General features: G+C 42.7%; 1 protein-coding gene across 4 annotated transcripts in view; it reads left to right on the top strand.

Moving 5' to 3' along the window:
- TBCCD1 (TBCC domain containing 1) overlaps positions 1–20,658 on the top strand; it is a 124,192-nt gene that overhangs the window by 6,060 nt on the left and 97,474 nt on the right. For all 4 annotated transcript variants that reach the window (XR_016313840.1, XM_089684711.1, XM_089684709.1 and 1 more), the window contains exon 2: positions 10,103–10,258. Coding sequence is in view for 3 of the 4 variants with exons in the window: in XM_089684711.1 (XP_089540837.1) it covers positions 10,103–10,258 (156 nt within the window). In the remaining variant the exon portion in view is untranslated. The remainder of the gene's footprint in view (positions 1–10,102; positions 10,259–20,658) is intronic.

Here is a 20,658-nt window from a genome sequence, read left to right as displayed (position 1 = left end):
GTTAGACCATAAGATTGTTATAATGTGAGGTCACACTGCATCAGGTGAGCAGATATATGGTGGAGGATGTCTTTGCATAGGGATTGATGACAGATGCACATATTTTTTGTTATCCAAAGGAGGGTTCACTGAATGAGCACTTTACTGATTGAACTTGATTTTTTGAATGACTTTGATTCATACTTAAAATATATAAATATTTATCATTTTATTTCAATATTATTTTTTTCTACAATTTTTGTTTTCTTCTAATATATATTTTTCTTCTTTGTTTTTTGGCTATATGATGGTTTGTACCATTGTTTCATGTAGCGCAGCATTTTTTCATTGTTTGATTGTATAATTTGCCCCACTGAGACATGGGTTGTGTGCACTAGCGGCTACAGCATTTAATTGTAATGTTTTGTTTTTATTTCACCATAGTTAGCACTTGAGTTATTCAATTTAGTTTATACGTGATTTTGCGCACCCCTGCCGCCCAGTAGCAGTATTTCTGCTATAGGGCGGACATGAAGCGGTTAATGAGCCACTGCATTGCTTTTACCGGCAGCTGAGGGGGGGTCGTCCAGTACTCCCTTCCGCCACTCTCCAGTGCCTCTCTGGGCTCTCCCATCCCACCAGGGAGCCCAGGACTGAAGCTGGCAGTTACGACAACTTACCATAGAGTTGATCGGGAACTGACACATCCCCAATCATCTCTATGGTATGGGAAGCCAGAAGCAATGAGCATTTTGTTATGTCAACAAAGCCATTTTTGGTTTGGGAAAGCATCTGATCACATCAGTCTCGGGTTGATCAGATGCTTTGTAGGATAGAGGAGACATCTGGGGTCTAATAAACCCCAGATGTCTCAGTAAAGACTACCTGTCACTGCTTATTGCTGTCACAAGGTATGTTTACTTTTCTTGAGATAGCAATAAATGTAATAAAAAAGTTTAGGGTCAATGTACAAATAAAAAAAAAATGTTAAAGCACAAAAATGTTAAAGCACCCCGTCCCACTGTCCTTGCATGCATCAGTCCTCGCGTGTATTTAAACGGCGATTGCATCACACGTGCACTGTTGCTGCGAACGACAGAGCAAGAGCAATAATTCTAGCACCAGACCTCTTGTAACATGCAACTGCATTTACTGGTGATCTGCTGTGTCATTGGAAACAGCTGATTGTGGTAAAAGGCCGCTGTGATTGGCCTTTTACCACTTCACGTGATCGGCTGTGTCCGTAGGACACAACGATCATGGAGATCGCCAGGGGCACTCGAGAGGGTGCGTTATATGAGGACATTATATAATGCCTTCCCAGAACTGGACAACCGCGCTGTAGCCATCATTCAGCTATAGTGCGGTTGACAAGTGGTTAAGGTGGTTCAACATGAAAACGCATTAAAATTACACTCATCATACAAGCAGCACTAGTGTAAACCTAGGCTTAAAGCGGAACTTTACCCATAACAACTTGATTTAAAAGTGTTCTTTTGCAAGGAACATACATTCTGCATTAATAATTATGCTACAAAAATTAGTGTGTGCTGTAAATTGCCTCCAGCACTGTTCCTGTTTTCACTTTCTAGAGGCTGTCATTTTGCCAAAGCCCAGAGACCCCGAACAGCAGGAAATACTTAGGCCAGTGTTTCTCAACCTTCTTCAGTCAAAGCACCCTTTTAAACGTCCACACAGTCTTGAGGCACCGCATTCTAAAATGTAAAAAACTAAAATATAGTGCACCAACGTTCAGACATGTAGGACACCGAACATTGGAAATGATTAATTTTTACAAAGCAAATACACATTTGTACCCTGGTACTGACTAGTATTCCAGCATCAGCTAAAGTGACCTCATTGCTGATGGAGAGGGGCAAACAAGGATGCAGGCACCTGATATCCTCTTTCTCAACAAATTACATCATCGGTTGCTAGGATGCTAGCAATTCTGCAATCTCAAATCGCCCAGGTGTGAAGGGAGGCCATCCTGGTTCACTGGATTTGTTTGAAACTCACAGATTCGCATGACAGGCTAGATATTGTGTTCCTATTGAGGTGGTTCACACGGATGCGTTCCACACGCATTGTGTTTTGAGTGCCATTATGAAAATGGTCATGTGTGAGTTTATTACTAAGGAGTCTGGAACTCACCGTTACAGAGTGGCATGTGGAGAGAAGTGTTCTCATAGGATTGCTATTGAAAAGAGTTTTCCCACTGAAGTCTGTGGGAGGCAGTATGTGAACCCAGTCACCAGGATGCAATTTCTAGTCACCATGGAGACATGATGCCTGGCATTTGTCGAGCCCTGATCTATAGTCCCATGCGTTGTCATGCTCACTCTTTTCTCCTGCAGCTACACTGGCTATCATGTGAATGGACCAGAGTGGTCTGAAAATAAGTTAAGTATATACATCTTTCTTACACAGGTTAGCATAGGTTCTGTGGAAGGGGGGAGGCACAGGGGCAGTTTTAAGGCTAGTTAGTAGGGATACACTTAAATTTTGGTGGCCAAAACATTTCGACTGGAAATACCCTTATCGGCCTTTGGCCCATATAAAAAATAGGCACTGATACAGGTGCCAAAAATAGCCCCGCCGCCGCTCAGTGGTTCTCAGCCTTACCTAAGAACCCATCCAACAATTCCGGCACTGTGCATAGAAATCAGTGAAGGAAAGATGACTTCCACTCATCTCTATGCCCTTGAGGACCGGAGCGACATCGTTACATCACTTCCGGTTCCAGAAACGAGGCCTTTATTTTTAAAAGTACTAGATCAATGCTTTTTTTTTTTTTTGATCTAATGCTTTACATTGTAAAGGAGAGATATGGGGTCTTATCTCCCCATAAAGAGGACCTGTCGCTGCTTATTTCTATCACAAGGAATGTTTGCATTCCTTGTGATACGAATAAAAGTGATAAAAAAAATAAAATTTAAAGATACAGTGTAAAAAAAATAAAATAAAAGTTTAAAGCGTCCCCATGCTCGCACTCAGTGGTGAATGCTTATATAGGCCATGCCCACAAATGTATCAGGGTATGGAGGCACAAAAGCATAGTCTTTCCCGTCCATGAAGTGCTGGTAGAAACCATAAAAAGGGATTGGAAGGATCCGGAGAGAGAGCCTTTCTTTGCCAAATTTGTCAAGCGCAGGTTCCCGTTTGATGAAGACTAGTCCGCAGTGTGGAATTACAGCCCCAAGCTGGACGCAGCTTTTTCCCAGGTAGCCAGGAAGATGTACCTTGCCTTTGAGGACATGGGGGTCTTGTCTGACACCATGGATAGAAGGGCGGATCCCTGGGACTCCACACTATCCAACTTAAATCCCGCCATGACCACTACAGTGGTAGCTCGGAACATGGAATATTGGCTCACACAGCTACAGGCCCATATCGTGGTGGGATCCCCGAAGGACAAAATATTAGCCTTCTTCCAGACTTTAATGCAGGGGGTGGGCTTTATTGCGGACGCCTCAGGTATCCAGGCCGTGTTCCTAAGAGAATCAATGTCTGTATTGGGCCTGCTAACCTCGTTCATCTCAGCCCCTCCAGCTGTTCATTTTGGATGTCTGGGATCACCGGCAGGTGTCTTTAGACTCCTAGATACAGGTACCCCCCCGGTGAAGGGGACCCTCTGGTGGTGGAGGAGGTAAGCCAATCTGACCCATGGGCTGCTATGGGCCTTACCCATCTCCAGGAAAATTGCAACGGACGCGAGCGTCGGGTTGGGGAGCGCACATAGGGGGGTCTATTGCGCAGTGTTCTTGGCTACCAGAAGAGAGGAACAGATCCTCAAACTAGAAAGAACTCAAGGCGGTAATGCGGGCCCTTGTGGCCTTCTGGGAGCAGCTACGGGGCCATCTTGTGCGGATCCTCTCGGTCAGCTCTGTCGTGGCGTATGTCAACAGGCAAGGAGGGACTCGAAGCAGGACTCTGTGGTCCCTGGCCTGGGAGCTGCTCACCAGGGCGGAGACAAATGTAGCCTCCTTATCCGCCGTCCACCTGAAAGGGGAATCTGAACCAGGTGGCAGACTTTCTCAGCAGGAGGCCGCTGAGGGAATCAGAATGGGTGCTCAATGAGGACATATACCAGGCCATCATAAGGGAGTGGGGGTCTCCATCCATAGACCTTTTTGCGTCGGGCCAAAATACCAAAGGTTCCATTTTCTTCTCTCTAAACCGATGGGACGGGGCGTTAGCAGTGGATGCACTAGCGCAGCGGTGGGACTTACCCTGTGTTATGCCTCCCCCCCCAGTCTCCTTATTGTCAGCAGTTCTAAGGAAATTCAGATCTGAGCGAACTTCCCTAATCCTGATAGCCCCACACTGGCCCCAACGAGCTTGGTTTTCGGCCCTGGCCATCTACCCCCTTAGATATTGCCGTGCCGGGAGGACTCACTGTCTCGGGGCCCGGTTCTATGTCCCCAGGTATACAGATGGAACCTAGCGGCCTGGTTTCTGAAGAACAGCTCCTGAGAAGCAAAGGGTTTTCAGCTAGGGTAGTATCCACTTTCCTAGATAGTAAGAAAAAGGAGACCCGTTCTATCTACCTTAAGGTCTGAAAGCTTTTTAACAGATGGTGTGCCCAGACTTCCCTGGAAACATAGCGGAGTTTCAGTCCTAGAATTTTTGCAGGCGGGAGCCTACAAGGGGCTATCGGTGAGTACGCTGAAGGGCCAAGTGTCAGCTCTTAGCGGTTTCCTGGAGTCCCCCTTAGCCAGGGAGGATCTGGTGGCTAAGTTCTTTAAGTCCTTGACCAGACAGAGACCTGTAAGAGAAAGGCCCTTTCCAAAGTGGAACCTGACGACGTTACTTAAGATGCTGACAGGCCCCCCGTTTGAGCCTCTGGATTCAAGTTCCCTCAAGATCTTAACCCTCAAGACAGTATTCCTGGTAGCATTACTACAGCGAGGAGAGTGAGTTGGAAGCCCTGTCAATTAGAGCCCCCTTCCTCCAGATTTTTGCAGATAGGGTGACGTTTAGGACAGACCCGGCCTTCTTACTCAAGATAGCCTCGAGATTTCATCGAGGCCAAGAAATTACTTTACCTTCGTTTTGTCCTATCTCCTTGTGTGACCAGGAAAGGAAATTTCACACGTTGGATGTTAGATGTGTTCTTCTTTATTTAGATAGGACTAAAGGGATTAGGAAGTTGGATTCCCTTTTTGTATCATTTTCAGGAGCAAGCTAGGGTTGTAAAGCCTCTAGGCCAGGGGTGGCCAACCTGCGGCTCTCCAGCTGCTGCAGGACTACAAGTTCCATCATGCCTCTGCAAGTCAGTAACTTCCCATCTTTGCAATGCCTCATGGGAAATGTAGTTCCACAACAGCTGGAGAGCCACAGGTTAGCCACCCCTGCTCTAGGCAAACTTTAGCTAGGTGGCTGAGACTGGCAATTAGACAGGCGTATTTGACTGAGTGTCTGGGAAGTCCCGGAGGGCATCATGGCGCACTCCACCTGGGCCATGGCGACCACGTACGCTGAGCTGGCTGGTACAACCCCAGGACAGATCTGTAGGGCTGCTACCTGGTCCAATTACAGTACCTTCGTTAAGCATTACAGACTTGATCTGGTCTCGGTAGAAGAGCAGGCCTTCGGATGCAAAGTTCTACAAGCGATGGTCCCGCCCTAGGGGTGAGTGCTTGTATATCCTCTCGAGGTGCTGTCCTGAAAGATGGGGAGGGGAAAAATGCAAAATTACACTTATGGTAACACCTTTTCCAGGAGTCTTTCAGGATAGCGCCAGTTAACCACCCTTTGTAGCATTTGGTTACACAGTATGGTTCTTTTTTTTTTTGTGTCTTGTATTGTGTCTCCCCTGGTGACCGGAGGTGCCAAGTCATGAACTGAGGTCAGAGTGGGGAGGCCGTACTTTTATTCTGGGTGGAGGTGTTTCCTCAGGTGGGGAGGAGCTGAGGTCTCTTGAGGTGCTGTCCTGCAAGACGCCTAGAAAAGGCGTTACCGTAGGTGTAACTTTGCTTTTTTTTTTTTTTTTTGCTGTGAATGGATACTGCTATCTGCTAGGTACCGCAGAGCTTACTGTATATTGCACCTGTGTTTTATGACCCAAAAAGTGTGCCTGTGTTAGAATGAGAATGCTGAAGGAATGTCTAAGCAGGCAGTGTACAGGAGAGGAGAGTGCAGGGTATGCTAGGGAGCAATATATGCAGGAGAGGAGCGTAGATGATTTTGCAAAGGGCATTATGTCTAGTAGAGCTTTCTGCAGGTAAAATCTTCCTGTAAATGGCTGACTATTTTGTTCTGAGAACAGGACAGGAAGACCTTGTACTGCTGCTGGAACACAGTGCTGCATACAGTTTATACAGCTCTCACAGCCACTGTATGTGTTCTTAAAGGATATAGATCGTTTGGACCATCTTGGTCCAAACTATATTTAACCACGTGAGCTCCAGAAGGTTTTACATTAGGTATAGAAAAGAATTCCCCCCCCCCCCTTTAAAATCACATTTTGTTGCCTCACAGCCTGAAATGAAGACACAGTTTCTGTTTTGCACAGAGCAGCCCTGATTCGCCTCACTGGTGTTTGGCATTCCTGATTGCACTAGTTACAAACACCAGGCTGTTCCAGAGGTCGCAGCAGTTTGACCTCAACTTTCACTCAGAAGCCATGTAAAAAGTAAAAAAAAAAGCACATGATTTTACAGGTAAATTAAAAAAAAAAAAAGCATTTGTGTTGGGGCTGTTTTTTTTTTTTTTTTTGCCTGAAGCCTGCAAAGCATTGTACCCACGATCAGTGGATCGCAGGCGCAATGTCAGGCTCCTGCAGACATTGCTGACAGTTGTCTGCCGTACCTCAGTATGGGCAGACAGTTACTGGGCGCTAGTGAGTGCTACAAGCCCTCTGCCGTGGTGGCAGACAGGGCTTGTAATTCATTCATTCACAGATTACTGTTTTTAACCACTTGACAACTGGGCGATAGCCGAATGATCTCCGTGATCGCTGTGTCCTATGGACACAACTGATCACATGATGTGGTAAAAGGCCAATCACAGAGGCCTTATGCCACGTGATCAGCTGTGTCTAATGACACAGCAGATCACCGGGTAAATGCAGTTGCCGGTTATAGGCTGCACTTTCCCCACGCTGTCATAGCATGAGGAAAGTACTGCCGATAACTGGCAATTGTCAGAAAACAGATCGGCACTGGTCATCAGGGCACTGATGATCTGTGCCCAGCAGTGCCACTGTCAGTGCTGCCTATCTGCGCCACCTCATCAGTGCCGTCTATCAGTGCAGCCTTATCAATGCACATCAGTGAAGGAGAAACATTACCTGTTTGCAAAATTTTATAATAGAAACAAAGAAAAACTTTTTTTTTTTTTAATTTTTGCTTTTTTTTTTGTTTATAGCACAATAAATAAAACACCCAGTGGCAAATAAATGCTACCAAAAGTAAGCTCTATTTGTGTGAAAAAAATTATACAAATGTCATAAGGGGCACACTGTTGCATGACCGCGCAATTGTCACTCAAAGTGCAACAGTGCTGAAAGCAAAAAATTGGCCTGGGCAGTAAGGGGTTTAAGTGCCCAGTAGGCAAGTGGTTAAACAGTGACGGGTTCAGGGAAAAGCACTCCTTCCTGCTGTGAGGGAGGGGATGTGCTGTATAGTAACGTTACACCCTAATACATGGGTGTAACATGATAGTAAAGTGAACTTAACCTTTAAGCCTCTTTCACATGGCTGTTTAGCTGCATACACTGGATTCTTGCAGCTGGGATGACAGGTGCATGCGAATAGCTGCGGCCGCTCAGCCTGTACAAAGTATTGACAGGCTGACATCAGTCAACGCTATTTGCATGTAGCCAGTAACCTGCGGTCAGGGATGGGAGACTGAGCCTGCATGCAGTCCGATGTCTTCCCATGATGTTTGTTGTACTTATGCTCTTTGGTGCTATCTATCCTGTACCACAGTGTTACACTCCCAAATAACTATGTAGGTTGTGTGGTGGTGTCTGTTGCTGCAGAAGTTTAAGACGTTCTTGCATGTCTTGTGTTTACAATGCTTCATGTGTTGCAACCCAATATTGCTATAGTACTTGGTCTTTTACATCTTGTTTATTGTACTTGTGCACTGCTGGTGGTGTCTACTCTGTACCACAGTCGTAACCTCCTACATCATGTAAATAAAACCATTTACTACAGAGGTATTTTTAACTGCTTCCCGACCACCCTATAGCAGATATACTGCTACAGGGTGGCACGGGTGCACAAAATCACATATTTATACTTTATTTCGCATTTACGGGTAGGGGTGTGCACATGCCCTACCCACGCCGCCATTCAAGCTGCGGCTGTCAATCACCGGGTTCCGGTCGGTGATTACTTGCCAGTGCCCGGTGATTGGTGAGCATCTCCGACAGAGAGGAGAACTATTTGTAAACAAAACAGTTCTCCTCCCTGTCAACTCCTGCACACTGCTTTGGATGGCTGTGCACAGGGCAGCCATGCAAAGCAGTATGCTTACAGTGAAGGACACAGCCCAATGTAAATCGCCCCTCATGTTAATTCCTTCCTGCCCAGTGCCATTAGTACAGTGTCAGTGCTTTTTTATTTTATTTATTTATTTTTTAGCACTGATCACTGTATTGGTGTCACTGGGGATGTCAGTGACACTAAGTGTCAGAATGCCCGCTATAAGTCGCTGATCGCTGCCATTACTATTAAAAAATAAAAAATCCCAGTATCTATACCGCCATTTGTGAACGCTATAACTTTCAAGTAAACCCATTAATTTACACTTATTGGGATTTTTTTTTTAAGGACATGTAGCAGAATACATTTTGTCCTAAATTTATGCCAAAAATGAGATTTTTAACATTTTTTTACTGGACATGTTTAATAACAAAGTCAAAAATATTGTTTTTTTCTTTCTCAAAATTGTCGGTTCTTTTTTTTAAATTTTTTTATTTTTTTTTATAGCGCAAAAAATAAAACACGCACAGGCGATCAAATACCACCAAAAGAAAGCTCAAATCGTGGGAAAAAAAGGACATAAATTTAATTTGGACACAGTGCTGTAACGCAAAAAATAGCCTGGTCAAGAGGGCAAGTGGTTAAGTGGTTGTCTTGTGTTTACAATGCATCACGTTTTGTAGGCAGTTAAGGCAACACTAAACTGAGCCTCTTCCAAATTCCTTTTTACAGGTTTAAATGACAGGGCCATGAAGTAGTGGATACAGTATGTAGTGTCTTTGCCTATACACTGATTTTGCTGGGAATACAAGAGGCAGGTTTATTGCCCTTACTTGTTTGTAATAGTTGTATATCTTTGCATTGTCTGTGCATGTATATCTGTGGTGCTTATAGCTAGCCATATCGAAGTATTTTAATTTCCCAAAATGTTAGGGCTCATGCCCACGGGCCACCTAATTCCATGCAACATAGGATTCAGGTGCATTTTCCTAGTATTTTCCTTTTTATCAAATTTATAAGTAGTCTTCTTGTGTAACTTTTTTTTTTTATTATACCACAAGTTTAACAGCTCTTACTATGAAGCTCTTCCATGTCTGGCAACCATTTTATAGTATTCTCCCCAATCAAGATTTTCTATATTTCTTTTACGTTCAATGTACATGTTTTGCTTTAAATGCAGTACCAATATCTAGCCTTCCTATACTGCTGTCTTCTTAACTATTTAACCTTCTGTATTTTGAACAGACTAATATTAGAGGGGAAACAAAAACTCTGTTTTATTTCCTGCACTCTCCTTTTACAATAAGGCTACGTGTACACAGACATTTACATGTTGAAAAGTCTGATAGCACAAATTCTACAATGCTGCATCCGCATTCACCACACATATAGCACAGAAGTGACACGTTTGTGTGTACACTATGCATACGGGTAAATGCCAATGCATAGGCGATCTGTGTTTACACAAGTACGGCCATGCTCAGCTATTCACTTGTATTGAAGGCTCCCCAGATATAGGACAACGCCAGGGATTATACACTAGAAGACTTTCAACATGTAAACGTCTGTGTATATGAGGCCTTGGTATATGAAATTATAAGTGGATTAAAATTGGAAAATTCAGGCATATGATCTTTCGTATGATCTTTGTTTAATAAACATCCTCATGGTTTTTTTTTTCCCCACAGCTGTCAGTGGACACCTTGAAGTTTCTTCTGTTTCTCTATATTCAGCAAATAAATAAGGTTTCCTTACGAACTTCTCTGATTGGTGATGAGTGGCCAAGCCCTAGAGCTAGATCTCCTAATCCTGATTTAGCTGGACAGTCTAACTTTCATAATAAGGTAAGTTCTTAAGTATAGGTATTTTAACATCTATTCATGTTCACACCTGCAGATTTCTAAAAGTACACCTGTCATGAAAAATCAGCTTGATAGCTAGGCATCTAGCATTTTCAGACAGAGAGATCAGCTGTGGCAGCCACTCCTTCACTAATATCACAGTGTAGAATTTTTTTTTTTTCAATGTGGACTTTAATGTTTTACAAACTGTAATGGACATCCTGCCTTTGACTCAAACTGGTATGTAATATACATGGTAGCTCTTCAGTCTTTTGTGCCTAAAGCCCAAGTTTAGTAAAAAAAAAAACAAAAACAAAATCCGCACAAGGGACATTACAATGCGATGTGTCCCTTGTGCTCCTGGCTGAAGATCTAGTTGAAATCTTTTATCCTCTGAAAGACTATGGCGGTGGGGGTTAATAGAACCAAAGGGCCTGTCATATGTACTCATCATAACAGACTATGCCTGCCCTATCTGACCACCTTTTCTAATACTATAGCATTCTATACCATATTCTGTGCATGAACAACAATATATGAATATGAGGCAAGCCTTTCATTCATCTGGCTGTCCTCCATTCAAAGCTCATTGTTTTTTTTCATGGAAGCTACAGTACAGCATCTATGAATGGAGGAGGGGAGCAGAAAGGGTAATCATGGTCAGCACTCCTGATGAGTCCCTCGAATTTACTCTCCCCTGCCACACTGGAAGATTGTTGTAGGGGGGGCATCGGAAGACAGATGATATCAACTAAGTTTGCATCCAGCAGCACAAAGGACCCATTGCATTAACTATAAGTAATGTACCTTGTGCTGAAGTTATTAAAACCTTTTTTTTAACTGTAGGTACTACCATACATATTTTTTTTTTTTTTTTTTGTTCTCTTTAAAATTTCTACCTTAAGGAATAAGTTTACCTACAAAATTGGAAAATTTCCTATCAAATATATACTGTAACGTTCTGACAGACTCCATGACAGCATACTTTTTGAGAACTAATTAGCACAAAAATAAGGGTGGGATGACGAAAAAAGTAGGGGTTCAATCATAGCACTTAGCCAACAGAAACCTTTATGGATAAAAAAATTTGACAGTATAAGGAATCTGTCTACACACCACAATGAGCCAGAACAGCCTTAATGGAAAACATGTAATCTCCCTACAAATATACCTGGTGCCCTTTCACAGGGAGCCCATGAAGTCTTCTGGTTAACTGTGTTGTCACAATTTCTGTAGGAACCAAACCCTATAAGCCAGTTGGCTTGCCGGAGTGACCCATCCAGCGATGATCCTGGATGATATTATGTCCTGCTGGTTCAGCTAGAGAGGGTGATAAAAATGTTCTAAGCAAAGCTGTAGCTTGTGAGCATGTTTGAAATATCCCAAAATCCATGGCATGAAGCCAGAGCAAATCTTGTGTTCTCATAGGATGCCAAAGCCACCTCAGATTGCAACCCAGTATGGATATAAACACTACCCACATCAGGCAGAATTCCAACAAGGATCCCTCATAGCCTAAGGCCCAGATCCTGGCAAACCTGACTAAGAAAAAATCCCTTAGGGTGTCTTCATGACCAAGGATTTTCTCAAAACTGGACTGAAAGTGATCCAATCTGGAACAGCAAGCCTCCAAAGGATCCCAAAGGCCCTGATGCTGGCAAACTTCCTGGCTGAAGATGTAGCTCTTAGAAAGATTGTTGTCATTGCTCAATCCTTACTTCAACTGGACTGAAGGTGATCCCACCTGGAGCTGAAAATCACCAAAATACCCCTCCTAGCCTAAAGCCCTGATCTTGGCAAACTTCCTAGCTGATGAGCCCGTAGAGTGGCTGTCTTCATAGCTCAGTCTTTTCCCACACTGGACTGAAAAAAGATCTCATCTGGAGCTGGGAAGGAAGTCCAGAGCAAGTAGTAAATCCCACATAGAGAGTCTTGGCTCTCCCTCGAGTCTCAGATGTAGCCCTCCATTAAGGTATTGGTTGAGTAGGGGGTATTCCACCCATGAGAGATTGGATATGACAGGGACTGCAGAGATCTTCCTTCTAAAAGCTTAAAGTAATTCTAAAGGCTTTTTTTTGCACTGTGTGTCCACACACACTGAGCTGCGACTCGGCCCTGGCCCCTCTCTCTTCTCATTGGCTCGCTGGCTGTGATTGACAGCAGTAGGAGCCAATGGCTTCTGCTTCTGTCTCCGTCAGTGAGAAGTGGGAGTCCTGGGATAGCCGCGACTCCAGTGCACATCACTGGATGGAGTGAGGGCTTAGGTCAGTATTGGGGGGGCTGCTACATGGAGAAGGTTTTTTACCTTCCTGCATAGAATGCTTGAAGGTAAAAAACCTTAAGCCTTTAGAACCACTTTAAGATCAGTTTAAGTCCAGAATGTACCTGGCATGAGGACTGAGGCAGAAGAAAACAAAGCAGTCCAAATTGAACAAGCTTTATTCAACTCCTTTTATAGGATTTATAGATAACCGCTTAGAGAAAAACAGCCAAGGCTGATTAGTCTCTTCCTTTCAGAATGAAAAACTAGAAAAGAGGTGAAAAAGGGGGGAGTATTGCACTCTGCAGCACAAGATCTCATCTGAGAGAGAGGACTGGAATCTGATAACCTGGTAAAGCAGGGAATCAAGGCCTGTTTCACCAATAGGGAATTACTGTGATGATTGACACGGTCATTCGCAATAGACCCCCAAAAAAACTATATTTGGTTTGGACTGGAGGGATAGCATATGGCATGTGAGACCTTTCCTGATCAGTCACAGCAGCTACATCCAGGGTTTTGCCCATGCTCCTCAGAAAAAGGCTTTCCAGCTTGTAATAGTAAGAAGATGCTAGCAGATCTAACTGAAATCTTGAGTAGAGATGAAATCCACTTGAAGGAACCTGGATGTAGTAACCGCTTGTTGCCCAATTGGGTCACAAAATATGGATTTTTTCCAGAAGTTCTAAATGTAGATGAAATGTTAGAGATTTCTCTCTACCCAGGTCACAGTCATTTCTTCCTCTTTAAGTAGCCTGACTCTGCAGGTTCCAATCTGCCCCTTGATGTAGAACACAACTGAGATGATGTTCAGCCTCTTCAGAGATTAAAGAGCCTACTGTCAGGTGATGAAAGGCAAAGGGAGCACATAAGAACTGGCCAGAAAACGGGAATGTTCATAACTTCCCAATAGGGGGATTCTACTGGGCAAAGCTCTGCAGATTTACAGCACCCAAGGCTTCATCTGACTGCTTGCAAGTCATGAATAGCTTGGTGCATGTCTAATGTTGGAGAAAAAAAGCCCTTCAGGACAAGAAGCTTCTCCCATTGAGCCCACCTTAATATAGGGATGAGAGAAACCATGGTCCTGATCATCAGGCATTGAAACGCAGAAAGGAGGTAAGCCAAGATAACCCAGCTTCCTACCATCAATATGCTCTAGTGACCAAAACGGTTTATCCTGAACCTTGATGAGTTAGGCAGATACACAAGGATTTGCGTAGAAGTCAAATGACCTTTTTTGAAAGATTAGGTAGGGTGTTTTTATTTTTTGCGCTATAAACAAAACAAAGCGCAAAATATTTGGGGAAAAAAAAGTTTTCTTTGTTTCGATTATAACATTTTGCAAACAGGTAATTTTTCTCCTTCACTGATGTACATTGATGAGGCGGCACTGATGGGCACTGACTGGGCATCACTGATGGATGGCACTGATCATCAGAGCCCTGATGATCAGTTCCGATCTGTTTTCTGACAATTGCCGGTTATCGGCAGTACTTTCCTCACTCTGTGACAGCGTGAGGAAAGTGCAACCCTCAACTGCATTTACGCGGTGATTTGCTGTGTCACTGGACACAGCTGATCACGTGGTAAAAGGCTGCTGTGATTGGCCTTTTACCACATCACGTGATCAGCTGTTGTCCATAGGGCACTGATCACGGAGATCGCTGGGTGCGCGCCTCTGTGGGGCGTGCAGGAGGGTGCGTTCTGGGAGTACGTCATATGACGCCCTCCCAGAACTGGACAACCACGCTGTAGCCGTCATTTAGCTATAGCCCGGTTGTCAAGTGGTTAATATTCTTCATCCCAACTTCCCTTGAATTGGAAGAGAGGGAAGGGTTAAGGCAGGTTAACCCCTACGATCAAGACCAACACAAAGTTTCTAACAAAAGATACTGCACTCCCTCTGAAGGACACAGAATCCTCCAATGGCAACTCCATGCATCTGTCTAATCTCAGGAAGGCCACGGCAACCAAATAGATGACTCCTTTATGCTGGAAAACCTTTTCCTCATAAGTGCCTAATCTGACATCCTGCAGTGCAGGTAGAAGTGTCCTGGTTGGGGTTTGAACTGAGCAACCCAGTGCTGCAAGGTAGAAGTGCTGAACACTACGGCACTCTGCTGCTCTTTCCTTCTGTTCAGTGTTGCACCACTCTTCTAGGACAAGCTTCTAGCTTAAACATCATGCAACACAATCCATTGGAAGTGCTAAAAATACTTGTATTGTAGGTACCTCTGTAGAATATTACATTTTAATCATCCTACAGCCTTACAAAAGAGAAGTACAAAAACCTGCATATAGCTCATCCTCATCCTCTTCTTCCTTTTAGGAATTGTTGGAAGAGGGTTAAATTGGCCAGTGGACTGGTCCTGGAAGAAAACAAAAGCTTACATTGTCAGAGTAGAAAATCCTTGCACTGGGAGTTGTAACAAACTACTTTAGAGTGTCTTGGCTACTTGTGACAACCTGTTGGTCGTTGCCATCCTCCTCCCTGGTTGCCTGAACAAAGCAGGAAATTCATACAGAGTTTTGCCTGCCAAGGCAAGAGGAGCAAGGGCCCAGTTTATGGTGTGCATAATGCATGCAAATCTGAAGGGACTTAATAGCAAGTGCCCATTAGTCAACTTCCCATACACCTGAAAGAAGAAAAAAAACTTACCAGACAAAATGTCCCTTACCTTCTTGGCAATGGCTGACTACAAGAATGAAGTGAAAATCGTTTGCCCTAACCAGTAAGCAGACATCTTGGCAAAAAACTGGCGATAATAAATGCAAGAAGATAAGGAATGTACAGCTTTAAGAGGCCTGCAGAAGGGCTGTTAAACCAGCTAAAGTAACCGCTAAGGAATACATTGCCCTTCTTCAGAAACTACTGTGCAAGGAGCAGGCACAGCATATAGACTAGACTGCCAACTGCACAAGGACCTGTCACTGTAAAAGAAACAAATTCATCATTTTCCCAAATCGATCTTCAGCAGTTCAAGCTTCCTAAGCTGTCAGAAAAAGACAATGAAATAGTTTTCTGTTTGGTAGGTAAGAAAAATCCCTAAAGGGTTAACCACTGCTAAAGGCATACTGACACTGCAGTTTCTCACAACAGATCACTGTGATTCTACCAGGTGGATAATGAACCAAACCCTGCCAGACAAAAAAACCATGTTGAAAGAACAGACATATATCTGTTTAGGAAAGAAAAAGATAGAAAACTGCATCAAACATTAATAAAAATGCTGCAATGTACATTGATCACCCGGAGAGCATAGTCCTCTCCATTTTGATTTTGTTTTGGTTATTTTTAGCACAAGTGGAGTTACCCCCTAACAACCTCTTCTAAAGGGCAATTGATGCACCTGCAGGAATACCTGGATCCCTGTGGCAGGAACCCAGCCGCTGTATTCACACTGGGCACACTTAATTGCCACCTGCTGATAGCAGGGCTCCCAACCAATGCACACCGATAGCAGGGCTCACTCTTCAAGCATTGATCTTTTGCATATGTGTGCCGCTGATAGCTGGGGACATGGTAATAACTCGAGTTGTCCTGTTTGAAGGTGGAAGTCTCCTGGATGATGCAGGAACCCCCTTGTATCTGCACAGCTGTTCCCAGAAGAGACCTGGCCACTGACACTTCCAAAAAAGGCAGGAAAAACTCCAAACACCAAGGATCCTATGAGGGGGACAAAAAGGAACGTGGACTCTGGCTCAGCGTCAAAATTTATGGCAGTGGGGTTCTTTGGGGTAGGAGCAAGGGCAGAGCTACCCAAACGTATGCTGCCATAGAGTCTGTCAGGAAAATGTTTTTAAGGAGCTTAACAAGCACAGCTTACTTAATAAAGATAAACATAAGAATGTACAGTTGTGCTCAGAAGTTTGCATACCCTGGCAGAAATTGTGAAATTTTGGCATTGATATTGAAAATATGACTGATCATGCCAAAAAATGCTCTCTTATTGAAGGATGATGATCATATGAACCCATTTATTATCAAATAGTTGTTTTGGATCCTTTTTAAATCATGATAACAGAAATCGCCCAAATGGCCATGATCAAAAGTTTACATACCCTGGAATGTTTGGCCTTGGTACAGACACACAAGGTGACACACACAGGTTAAAATGCCAATTAGAGGTTAATGTCCCACATCTGTGGCTTTTTAAATTGCAATTAGTGTCAGTGTATATATAGTAAATGAGTTTGTTAGCTCTTACATGGAAGCACTGACTAGGCTAGATACTGAGCCATGGGGCCCAGAAAAGAACTGCGTAATAAGGTAATGGAACTTTATAAAGATGGAACAGGACTTAAAAAGATGTCCAAAGCCTTGACTATGCCAGTCATCACTTCCACTAAGAAGTAGAAAATTCAGGGACCTCTTGATACCAAGCCAAGTACAGGTAGACCAAGAAAGATTGCAGCCACAACTGCCAGAAGAATTGTTTGGGATACAAAGGGAAACCCATAGGTAGTCACAAGAAAAATACAGGCTGCTCTGGAAAAACAATGTGGTTGTTTTGAAGGAGCACGATATGGTGACACTTGAACAAAAATGAGCTGAATGGTCGAGGTGCCAGAAAGAAGTCTTTACTGCATCAATGACAGACAAAGGCCTGGTTAGGCATGTCAAGGTGTTGTCAGGCATGTTGTAACCGGGCTTTTTTGTGACATTGGAGCAGTAAAAGCTTCCTTCTGGCACCTCGACAAAACAGCTAATTTTTGTTCAAGTATCACTGTATTGTACTCCTTAAAAACAACCACACCATCTTTTTCCAGAGCAGCCTGTATTTCTTTTGAGGTTGCCTGTGGGTTTTTCTTTGAATCCCGGACAATTCTTCTGTCCGTTATCGCTGCAATCTTTCTTGGTCTACCAGACCTTGGCTTGGTATCAAGCGATCCCCACACTTTCCACTTCTTAATAGGTGATTTAACAGTACTGATTGGCATGTTCAAGGCTTTGGACATCTTTTTATGTCCTTTTTTCCATCTTTACAAAGTTCCATTACCTTGTTACGCAGAATTTTTGACAGTTCTTTTCTGATCCCCATGGCTCAGTATCTAGCCTAGCCAGTGCTTCCACGTAAGAGCTAACAAACTCATTGACTATACACTGACACTAATTGCAATTTACATTCCAGGGTATGTAAACTTTTGATCATGGCCATTTGGGTGATTTCTGTTATGATTTAAAAAGGAGTCAAACAACTATTTGATAATGGCTTCATATGATCATCATCCTTCAGTAAGAGAGCATTTTTTGGCATGATCAGTCATATTTTCAATGCCAAAATTTCACAATTTCTGCCAGGGTATGCAAACGTTTGCGCCCCACTCTAGCTGTTGCTAAAGAAATGCTGGTTTAGAGCTGGTGTGTGGTATCGGAACCATTAGGGCCTCACATTGTGGCATTTTTTTTTTTTTTTTTTTACCTTCTCCCTGCTCACCCCAGTATGCAGTTGTGCAGTGCGATAACCTAGATTAGTATTTCTCAACCTTTTTTTCAGTCAAAAACCCTTTAAAATTCTGCACATTATCAAGGCGTCCCAATAATAAATTTAAAAACTAAACCGATAGTTTTACATAACACTGCAACATCCGCACATGTAGGACACTCAACGTAATTTATACTTTCAAAGCAAATACACCTTTGCAAACTGTACTGACTATTCTTGCAATGTTTCTCTCCCTCACTCAGCAAGTGTGACCTCCGTGCTCATGGAGAGGGGCAGGGGAGGTGCAAACAAGGATGCTGTCAGGCACCCAACATCCTCTTTCTCAACCAATGACGTCTGGTTGTGAGAAAATTGGCGGCTAGAAGGTGCGCTAGAAGGCTAATGGTGCGCGTTGAAAGCCTGTAACTAAAAGGCAGTCTTAATCTACCTACTGGCTTGTATACAATTTTTTTGCCAATTTTTAGGCACTTTGCTAAGGCACCCCTGAAGAAACTTGGAGGCACGCTGGCTGAGAAAGTCTGACCTAGATCATCGCCAAAAAAAGTGTTTAAAACTTGCACTTATCCTAATCCGTTTTAAATCTTTTACATTTTCTAGCATGGAAATCCTGCTCTGCTTTCTTTTTACAAAGACTAATGCAATAAACTGTTTTTTATAGGAAATAATTCATTATATATGCTTCAAATTGGGATAATGCTTAGTTTATATTTTTTAATGTCTCCATTCATATAGCATAACTTAAAATATTTTAAAATTGCTGCTTACCTTTTTACATGCTGTATTCTGCAAACTCTAGCACTGTAAAATTCTACTAATTCTGTTTTTTTGAGGGCTGTGAACTGTTTGCCTCAGGTACCCTATCTGTACTGTGCTGGCAGATATCACCTCATCAGTTGTAAATTAAATTTAGAGCAGAACTCTGGGCAAAAACTTATTTACATGTCCTTGTTGCTGATTTCCTACCTTCACTGAATATGTCATCTACCTTTTGGTTCACTCAGTAGTTGCTCTGAAATAGCCTATTCATTTTCAAATCAAACCGTCAGTTCTCTTTAGTTTCCTGTTTGTAAAATCAGTGGCTGCTATGCCACCTATTCCCCCAGTCACTGGTCTTGGCACATCCCCTCTGTAGTTCTTTCTTCAACAATGAGTGATGTAATTCAGCTCCACTTGCAGTGGTGGGTAGACTGAGACTCTCAGACACATTCAACATGTACAGACCTAGTGTACCTTCCCACATTCTCTACAATGTAGGGGGTTGTACTAATGGGTGATTTTGTTGCCTATTCCAGAGTCCTTCGTTAAGCACTTTCTCTCTTAACAAAGGGTTAAACATTTAGAAGTTGGGCTATATTTCATGGTATGTTAATGAGAACTGCATTTAGCCAGAGCTCAGCCTTTTTATTGGGACAGATCAGTGATAATCTTGAGAAATTCTTGTCTTCAGCCATGACACCTTCTTCTAAGAGATGTCTAAAAAATTAAGAATTTTTTTCTTTTTATTTTTTTCCTTCATTTCAATATGTTTTGTGAATAGAAACACATAAACATATAGATGGTGGAAACTACATCCCAATAAAATGTAAACTTTAGTGTATTTCCACTTTTGAACATTTAGAAATATATTTATATATTATTTATATTTATTGGACACACTTGGTAGTGTAATGCATTGTTTGCACACATTTGTATTTTATTTTTTGTTAGTGTTTTGTTTGCACAGGTGTATTCAAAACATTTCTCAGCAAATGAGTATGGTTAGAATGGCACGTTAACACATGTAGATATATGGTAAATAGACATTGAAATAATTATATTTAATCTTTATTTTGTTATTTTCACATATTACATAAACCCCTCTCCCAATTACAGACTTGATATATCATCAAACTGTCATAGGTTACAAAAACTAGTTACAGCATAACAGCTCTTCATGCTTTCATTCAAAATCACTAAGATTCCTCAAAATATTTACTTTAAAAGCTTGATGGGTAAAATCCAAGCTTTCCCTTCGTAGGCCCTAACCCTTAATGGTTACAGTTAAACTATATTACTAGTACGCATTAGAACATGCATTCTTAAGACTCATATATCAACCTACAACCCAAGAATAATTCAAGTAAAAAAAAACAACAACCCCCCACGTCCAGATTTTGCCAAGAAACCCACCCAAGCCAGTTAAGAGACTATATTTAAAAAAAAGGAAGGGAGAGGGGTGAAGGTATACCATCTATAATCACCTTCACCCTCATAGGTATTGTGAAAATGTAACGAAGGTTGAAAACGTTCCCAATGCAGCCACTCAGCTGTATCCTCTCTTCAGTATGGATCATCTGCTCCATTGCCCGGATCTCGTTTGTTTCTCATACCCATTCCGCTGTCCAAGGGCAGACTGCCTTTTGCCAATTGCGAGTTATAACAGTCCGGGGTGCATTAAGCATATGATGTCAGATGCTTTTTCTAATATGTTTAATAGAACCTGGAATGAATGATAGTAAGGTAATATTAATAACTAATTGAAGAGAAGAATCTGTAATTTCTTGCAAAATGTGAAATATTTTTGACCAAATTGGGAGTGTACATTGGTGATAAATCTGAGACATGGTACCCCGTACAGTTAAACATCTCTAGCAGGTCTCTTGATTACCAGAATCTATATTATGCAAATCTACCGGACATCGATACCATCTGGC

Source organism: Staurois parvus, unplaced genomic scaffold (assembly GCF_062004578.1).
Source record: "Staurois parvus isolate SC_StPar_1 unplaced genomic scaffold, SC_StPar_1.0 ptg000353l, whole genome shotgun sequence".
Taxonomy (NCBI): Eukaryota; Metazoa; Chordata; class Amphibia; order Anura; family Ranidae; genus Staurois; species Staurois parvus.
The sequence above is the reverse complement of the archived record's forward strand: the minus strand, read 5'-3'. Positions and strand labels throughout refer to the sequence as shown.